This window comes from Arachis duranensis, chromosome 9, assembly GCF_000817695.3.
Source record: "Arachis duranensis cultivar V14167 chromosome 9, aradu.V14167.gnm2.J7QH, whole genome shotgun sequence".
Taxonomy (NCBI): domain Eukaryota; kingdom Viridiplantae; phylum Streptophyta; class Magnoliopsida; order Fabales; family Fabaceae; genus Arachis; species Arachis duranensis.
This window is the reverse complement of record NC_029780.3, coordinates 103,297,967-103,307,474: the sequence shown is the minus strand read 5'-3', so window position 1 is coordinate 103,307,474 and position 9,508 is coordinate 103,297,967. Positions and strand designations below refer to the sequence as shown.

The following is a 9,508-nucleotide window of genomic DNA, read 5'->3' as shown; positions in this document are numbered from 1 at the left end:
TAGATTCACCAAAACTTTCTTTTGCTGTTCTTCTAATAACTTCTGCCATCTCCCTCCACATCTCTTCCGCGCTTCCATTCCCATCCCACTTTGCCTCTTCTCCTACCCGCCTTAGGAAGCTTCTTTGTTCCTCACTTTTCATCCGCCACCACCTCGTCCTTGGGTTCTTCGTATGATGTCTTTTCCTCAACTTTTGCTCAACGCGAAAATCCATGACGAGCACCCTATGTTGTGTTGTCAAACTCTCTCCCGGGATAATTTATGTTGTGTTATCAAACTCTCTCCCGGGATAATTTTACAATTAATGCAAAATTTTTGGTCAACTCTCATCAACAAGAAGAAGTCGATTTGAGAGCTTCTCATGCCACTCTTATAGGTCATAAGATGTTCATCTCTCTTTTTAAAACATGTATTTGCAATGAGAAGATCAAAAGTTAGGAAAAATCCAAAATAGTTTTACCCTTGACATTGATCACCCCGAAACCATGGCCTCCGTGAATACTCCCATATCCAGTCACTTCTCTCCCAACATGGCCATTTAAATCTCCTCCTAAAAAAATCTTATCTCCGAAAGATATGACTTGAACCAAACTCTCTAGATCCTCCCAAAACCTTATCTTTTGATTTTTCGTCTTTCAACATGCATTAAACAGTCTTAATCTTAAATTTGCATTTTTATCTTTTTATAATTAACTATAAAAAATTATTTTAGTCTTGTAAAAATCAATCAATAGGATAGTTTAGCATATTTACAATCAAATTTAATTTTTTAGTTTTTAATATAATAAAAATAGTTTAGTTAATATTATAATAATATTTAAATTTTTAAAATTAATGGTACAAGATATTTTAATATAATATTTTATTTTATTTAAATATAAACTATATATTTATTTTTTGAAATAAACCTTTATTAGTTTTTATTTCAAAAAGCGAAGAGAGTGATACGTGGCTATGACACTCTACTTGGTTATGTCGTTTTTTAAGGATGAGCATAATTTCAAAATCTGCCTCTGTATTGGGGAATCGAATTTTATATTTTAAAGTTATGAAAGTTGTTTATATATAAATCATTTTTATTATAAATCAATAATACTATATGACTAAATTATTTTACTAATTAAGTTTAATTAAATTGATTTAATAGTTTATTAGCACAATAAAAATTAATTAAAAAAAGAGACACATACATAAAAAAAAAGAAAAATAACTTTATTCAATTTATATTAGTTATAAAAATAACATGTTCACTTAATATTTTTTTATTTGATTATATCGCATAAAAAACCACATATAAATAAATATTTTAGATAATTTATTATAAAGACTTTATAGTATTTCTCATCATATTAAAAATATTCACAAAAAATAAAATTATTTTTTACTAATTTATACATTATTAAATATCTAAAGTGATGGATATAATAAAAATTTATACGTAATTATTTTTATATAAAATTATTATTTTAGACTATTAAATAATAATTTAATTAAATATATTAAATTATTTAACCATTTTTAATTAACAACAAAGATAATTATATGAATTTACCAATACTATCGTCCTCCAAGACATTTCCTTCTTGAATCTGGGTTTGTAAAATTGCTGATGGAAGCGCTTACGGCAGGAAAACAAAATAATGGATTATTAAACGAATTTTATCAATAATGACAGATCCCGATCTATCTTTCTACAATGTTTTATTATTTATTTTGAACATTGACATTTCAACATCGAAAAGTCAATTTTATATATATCCAAAAGTGGAAATTCGACTATTGAAGTAAAAGTTATATTAAATTATAAAATAATGAATAGTTAAAAATATATAGATATAAATTTTAATAAATATAAAAATTAATTATATATTTTTAATTTATAAATATCTATAAATATAAGTATAAATTATTATTGATTAAATGCTCATTTAAAATATTAAAAAACTGCGATTCTGCGAACTCTTCTTCAGTATATCTTCACTACTAAGACGAGGGATCCAGTAGGAAGCTTTCTTCCATTTTCATTTATGTTTTTATCAAAAACTCAAAGTTCAAATTTTTAATATATTTATTATATATTTATTAAAACAAAAACTTAAAAGTTTTACTAATAGTAATTTTAATATATAACTTTTTTTGAATATACTAAACTGATAAAAAAATTGGAGCATTTTTTCCGAGAGTTTACAATCATAAATGTGAAATTCAAGTTGACCATTACAATCAACTAAAAGTCTAAAACTACTTGAGATATTATATTAATTTCTTAGGTTTAAACTTGATGAACACGCCAGAATCCAGATGACTAAACTCAATATAAAGAGAGATAGAGTGAGGAGGTGACACTAAACACAAAAATGGAAGATTTGAAGTTACATGGATTTTGGTATAGTCCCTTTACAATGAGGGTGGTATGGACCTTGAAATTGAAGGGTCTATCATATGAGAACATTGAGGAAGATCGCTTCAATAAGAGCCCTCAACTTCTTGAATACAACCCTGTGCATAAGAAGACCCCAGTGCTTGTTCATGGTGGAAAACCCATTTGTGAGTCCATGATCATTGTTCAATACATTGATGAGTTATGGCCACAGAATTCATTGGTCCCTCATGATTCCTATGAGAGAGCTCAAGCAAGGTTCTGGGTTGCATATTCTGAACAAATGGTAAGATTTTTAGAAATTAATATTTTTGTGTTTTGTTATTAGTGCTTTTAACTTTTGCATGCCATTATTAGACTTTGCAAACCTAAAAATAAAATTTTATTTTTGTTGTAAAAATAAAGATAAGAATAATTATCTAAATTAATTTTTAAGATTTTAAAATTGGACGCTTTATCTAGGTTTTTAAATTTTAAAATACATAAAATAATTTTCAATGTTTACTTCTATTAGATAATATAATCTTTTTCATTAATTATTAACAATGATTGATGTTGACGTGAAATATTATTTTGCACACGTGGCTGATAATAATAATAATAATAATAATAAACTTTGTAGCTTAACAGGATTCTCGCTTTCTAGTCTTTTATGCTAATTAACTTTGTACCGTATCAAAGTTTTTTATGAATAATAATAATAATATCGATTCAATGTTGTCAATAATTAATGGATTAACGTTTATACTAGGTTCCTGCACTGCCAGCACTCATTCAAAGCAATAGTGCGGAAGAGAAAGAAAAGGCCGTACAGAAGGCCTGGGAAAACTTCAAAGTCCTTGAAGATCATTGCTTAGCTGATAAGAGAAAATTCTTCGGTGGTGACAAAATTAACATTGTGGACATAGCTATTGGATCATTTTTCGTATTTTTTGTCACTATAGAAGATCTTAAACAAGTAAAGATACTGGTAGCTGAAAAGTTCCCTCTCTTACATTTATGGTTTGATAATTTCAAGAATGCCCCAGTTATCAAAGAAAATTTCCCTGATAGGGAGAAAATGTTGGCTACTATGAAGCCTTTCTTGGAGAGGAGGTTGGCATCTTCCTAAGAAGTCAGCATCTATATTTATGTGCTTGTTTCTTTATATACCAACCTTCTGTTGGATTTGACTTATTGTGCTTGTAAGGTATAACAGAAGTTTGAGTTTATTGTATTTCTTGAAATAATGGATTCGGTTTCCTTTTAAGTCATTGGCAAACCTCTATGAAATAGATTGGGACATATTAAAACGCCAATTAGTAGAATTTGGTTTAGTTCTATTATGAATTTGTAGTTTTACACTTTTACTACTTGAGAAGCTATGGCTAAAGTATAAATTATTGGAAAAGTCTAGGGGACCAGCAGTTTTGTTGAATTTTGGCCAGCATGTAACCAGCAGAGGAAGGTGAGCCATTAGATAAAATCTCACACTAATCTCACACTATCAAATCATCATTGATGGCTAGTTGATAACTAACGATCACAAAAATTACTGGCTCCCTAACATTGCTCTAAATTAATTATATAATCATGTTAGTTATATTCTAAAATTAACCATTAAAATTAATTATTAATATAAAATATACATTAAAAATAAATATATAATAACTAATTTTAATAATTAATTTTAATATGTAAATAATATTTTTATTAATTATAATATAATACGATGTCTCATACAATGAGGGACGAAACAAGAATAATTTGATGTTTAGTAATTTACTAAAATATTTTATATTTCTACTTTTAACAATAAATTTTAAATGAAAGTTAAATATCTATGTGAAAATATACACAAATGTATTTAATATCTAATTAAATAAAAGACATACTATGAATCTTGTTATTATTGAAGTGGAGTGAAAATCTAGTCTCTTTTTTCCTGGCTTCCCCCTCCCTGGCTTTTATGGTGCTNNNNAATTTCTGCATCTTCTATTTGTTAGTTAACCGTCTGACTGAGTCCACGTCCAATCCAGATTTGCTTTGCCTTCCCGCTTTTAGATTAGTAATTGACCGTTGGTTGTGCCTCTCGTAGAGTCATCGTAGACTCCAATCCAAACTTGAACCCGTGTGCCTGTCCTGTAACCACAGTGCCGACAAGTTCTCCTTCTACTTTCTACAAGGGTCTTCGCGAGTGCATCTGCTCCAAAATATGAACCGCTTGTGCGACCGCCACAACTGCTGTCCCTATCGGAGCTTGTGTGAACTGAAATGGCAATTTAGTTTGAGACTCTCGGTCTTCATCTTTTCCCTCCTTTTAGTGATATTTTGTCACTATACTGTTGTTATATTGTTTTGGATTTTTGTGTCTTTTTCTACATCTTAATACCCCCATAGAGATGTGTGTGGGTTTGTTCAACTATGTTAATTGTGATGTTTGCACTATGTTGAGTGAAAAATAGAGGGTTAATAAGAGAGAGGGTGACGAGGGAGAAAGCCAATGGCAAGAACTTGATAAGAGAAGAACAAAGGAGTGATGAGGACTAAATATTGGTTTAGAAATTTCACAAGTTAACACATAAGATTTGTCATAGCTCTAAATCCGAAAATAATCCACTACAAGAAAAAATGTGTATAGCTACGGTTTTTTTTTGCCACGCTTTAAAAGTATGGTCAAAAATGGTCAATGACCACGCTTTTATAAGGGTGGCGATTGATTAGAGATTTTGTCACGTCTTTTTTTTCTACACTTTTATAAAAGTGGCAATTGATTTGAGATTTGACCACGCTTAAAAAGTATAGCCATAGACCCATAAAGAAAAAAAGGCACACTTTTAAAGCGTAGCGACAAGATTTTGTTATAGTGACGTTTTAAAAGCGTGACCGTTTTCTACAACTCTTTTGGCACGCTTTAAAAGTATGGCCAAAAGGTTGCCAAAAAAAATGTTTCGAAAAGGATATAATTAGTTAATTACATTGCACACCCTCTTCGAAACTCTACCTTTCTCCTTCGAACCCTAAACTCTTCAAACCCTTGTATTCATCTTAAAAAGAAAGGCCCTTCGAAAGAACCTTAAACTCTTTGAAAGAATCCAGCAATCTAAAGAACATCGACGGCGCTCGCAATGCCTTCGTCGACGCTCCTGTTCCAGCACTCCCACCATTACTGCTCTCACCTTAAACCCCTAACCCTCCTCCGGCGGTGACTCTCTATGGCGAAGACTCCCTCAGCGCTCACTGTCAGTCACAAATCTTCCGTTGATGCTCCATCCGTTTCCGCTCCCTTATGTCGTTGCAAATACCTAACCTTTTCCGTCGCTGCTCCCTTCTGTCGGAGCATTGAAAAAGGTTTGTTGTCCAGGGCCGCTCCCTTCCATCAGCAGCCTCGGTCACAACTGGCAAAGAGGACGAAGATACCATCCTCGATCTATAATCCCTAACTCATACTTTTTTAGTAAATCTTCAATCAATATTTAATCATTTATTTTGAATATTACAATAAATCTGTGTTTTTAGTTGTTATTACTCTTTTCCAATTGATTTTAGAAAATCGAAATTTTACCGATTCGACAAGAAAGGAAACCGGTGAAAGGAGAAAACCGCAGGTACGTGAAGTTTTCAAAGAACAAGATTACTAGTAAGGTTTGGCTTCTCATTCGAACAAAACTCATTTATGCTTCTTTGTTTGGCTAATTTTTTTTGTTATGGAAGTAGAAGTGGTGATATACTTTAACATTGTAATTTTTGGTGTTTTTCAAAACTGTGGAAGTACAGAAATCGGAGGGTCCGATTTCTGTACCTTAAAATTTTTTTTTACCACAAATCGGACGGTCCGATTTGTGTACCTCCCACAAATCGGACGGTCCGATTTCTGCACCTCCCACAAATCAGACGGTCCGATTTTTGCACCTCTACAAATCGGACGGTCCGATTTCTGCACCTCCCACAAATCGAACGGTCCGATTTCTGTACCTCTACAAATCGAACGGTCCGATCTCTGCACCTCTAATAAATCGGACGGTCCGATTTCTGCTTCTCTGATTAAACGATCCCACATTTTAGTATAACACCCCAACAATCCACATTTTAAAAAAACACCACTACCACTCCAATATTAAAAATAAAAAATTCTCTTTGTTTATGTCTGATTCATTTGTGCTTTCCTAATTTTCTGATTTTTTAGTTTGTAAGTAATTAGAGAAGTTTAAATGATAATTATTTGAGCCTCGTATAATAATATTTTTATGTATGTAGTTCTTCTGCTGTCATTATAATAGTTAAATTTAAAAAGGTTAATTGGTTTATTTGTGCAACTAATTTTTGTTCTTTTTTGTGTTTATGCAAACAAAATCATTCCTGAGTGTGGTTCTTTAGCTGTAGGCACTCCAAATCATTGAAAAAGGTAATTCATGGATTCTATATTTTTTTTTTAATTTAAAAATCATACCAGAACAATATGATCTGATATAAAGAGGTGTTAATGCTCCAGCTTGATTTAATTTATAAGAAATTATGAATTGGTTGAATAGCTTATCCTGGATCATTATAAATACTCCTTCCCTTTCTTCTTCTTTTCGTATCTTCCTTCCATAACCACTATCACCTCCATTGCAAAATCCAACATCCCACCAAATTTACTCTTCTTCTGATCTCCCACTTTTTACAGATAGCTACATCTCGTCACAATCACACAAACCCTCATCCTCTCTCTCAAGACCCTTTCCTTTCGCTCCTTGATTCCTCTGTAATTTGAGATCATTACTCATGAAAATCCTACGCTGCCAGGATGAAGTTCTGCAATGTCATAGTTGTGACGACGATGATGAGCATGCAGCGAGATGGTGCCACGACTGAGGGGGATTTGCTGCCACGATGAACAGTGAGGCAGTGGTGCTGAGGGAACTTCGGCCGCTGCAGCTATGGTTTCTTGTGTTCAACAGTGTAGTGGATCTTATGCGGAGGGCGTGCCGTGAATTTGTGGATTCCAACAACAATGATGAGTTTTTATTATAGTTAGATGTGTGTAAGATTTTGCCAAGTGGAGAGTACTTGTAACTTGAATGATTCTTCAGCGTCATTGATTAGGAAATTTAACAAGTATGATGCTGGTGGCATCAAGAATGATGAGGTTTTCATCACATTTTTCCGGAAGTCTACGTCAAGATGTTCAAGTTAAAGCTTATTTAATTTGTTTCTTGACTTTTTTTTGTTTGAATTTAATTTTAAGAATTTTTTAATAACACTACTAGTGATAAAATTCAAAGATAAACAAAAAGATAAGCATTGAAATTAAATAAAAAGATAAATTAACAATTGAAATAGAAAACAAATAATAGGTTAACATTTCCATTTTAATATAAAAATATTAGAATTAACTGAATATTTTTTTTTAAATTGAAGGTATTTATAAGTAAGAATTTAATTAAATTTTTTACCACAAATATTTTGGAACAAATATTATGTTAATTTTAATATTTTTTATATAAAAAAGACCTAAGTACAAAATTAAAAGTAATGTAAGAATTTAATTGAAAAGAAAAAAAGTATAAGAATCTGATTAAAAATTTGGTAAAATTATAGAGACTAACAAAGTAATTAAATAAATTGAATACAAAAAGAATCACTCAACTTTTTATTCAAATTTTTGATGCAACAAGAAAGGAACCCCTCAACCTAATTTGTCAACACCATAGTTTGATAATTAAATCGAAGGGATTCACACAAACACAACTAACCTTCTATCCAATTCTCCGATGCAACAAGAGAGTGACTCACTCAATTTCACTTGTCCACACCATAGTTTAATTACAAAACCAAAGGGGAGTTTACACCTTCAATCACTTAATCACAACTACAATAATTTATGAGGTATTTATAACCTCTTATTAAGTTAAATAAAAAATATTCTGAACCCACTAATATAAAGCTCAATTTAATAACTAAATAAAAAAATTAAAATATATAAAATTAAATTGAATATTCTAATACTTGAAATATAAACTAATAACTATTAAATAATATTTAAACTTTTTATCATATCACAAACATTTAAAGTACATATCATTTAGAAATAATAATATTAATAAAAAAATTGAAAAAACATTATAGAGTAATGGAGATGAGAAAAAAGTAGAAAAAAAGGGTATTTATAAAATTATTTTAATGGAATTAATGTTTTGTTAGTTATGTCTGACGGAAATAAATTTCAATGGTTATTAAATGTATTTAAATTTTTTATGGTCAGTTTTTTGTGAATTTCAAAATTTTTTATGCTTAAAAATGATTATTTGCTCTACTTCTTTTATGAATAATATAAAAGTTAAGATTTTAATATATTTATTAAAATAAAAATTTAAAAAGTTTACTCATAATAGTTTTAATATACAAGTTTAGAATATACTAAACTGATAAAAAAATTTTGGATATTTTTTTTTCAGATTTTATTGTATAAATAAATTTTATCAATAAATGTGAAATTGTAGTTGACCATTACGATTAACTAAGATTAATTAAAATATTTATTAAATTTCTTGGACTTGGTGAACAAGCCATATAAGTGAACTCACTCAATATAAAGAGATCAGAACAAGAATGAGGAGGTGACATTAAACACAACAATGGAAGATTTGAAATTGCATGGATTTTGGTATAGCCCCTTTACTATGAGGGTGGTATGGACCCTGAAGTTGAAGGGTCTAGCATATGAGAACATTGAAGAAGATCGTTACAATAAGAGTCCTCAACTTCTAGAATACAACCCTGTGCATAAGAAGACTCCAGTGCTTGTTCATGGTGGAAAACCCATTTGTGAGTCCATGATCATTGTTCAATACATTGATGAGTTATGGCCACAGAATCCATTGGTCCCTCATGATCCCTATGACAGAGCTCAAGCAAGGTTTTGGGTTGCATATTCTGAACAATTGGTAAGATTTTAAAAACTAACACAAATAAAATATTATTTTTATCTTTAATATTTGAATTAAATTTTAATTTTGTTTAATATTTTATTTTTATTTAAGTCTTTTTATCAAAATTAATTTTTTTGTAAAATAATATTTTTTATTATTATATTTTTTTATCACTTTTACTCTTAAATTATTATCACTATTATTATGATTACTACATTCACAATTTTTGTGGCTA

At 30.1% G+C, this 9,508-nt stretch overlaps 2 protein-coding genes across 2 annotated transcripts in view; both read left to right on the top strand.

The window, feature by feature from the left end:
- Positions 1-2,375: 2,375 nt before the first annotated feature.
- LOC107466573 (probable glutathione S-transferase) lies at positions 2,376-3,633 on the top strand (the record flags this gene model as incomplete). Its single annotated transcript, XM_016085566.3, is given in 2 exon segments — positions 2,376-2,666; positions 3,132-3,633. Coding segments are annotated over 2 exon segments (651 nt in total), but the record flags the coding sequence as incomplete, so codon positions are not given.
- A 5,346-nt stretch (positions 3,634-8,979) lies between these two features.
- Positions 8,980-9,508, top strand: part of LOC127741476 (probable glutathione S-transferase) — a 1,996-nt gene continuing 1,467 nt past the window's right edge. Inside the window, exon 1 of the mRNA XM_052253983.1 lies at positions 8,980-9,288. Within this exon, the coding sequence (XP_052109943.1) occupies positions 8,980-9,288 (309 nt within the window). The remainder of the gene's footprint in view (positions 9,289-9,508) is intronic.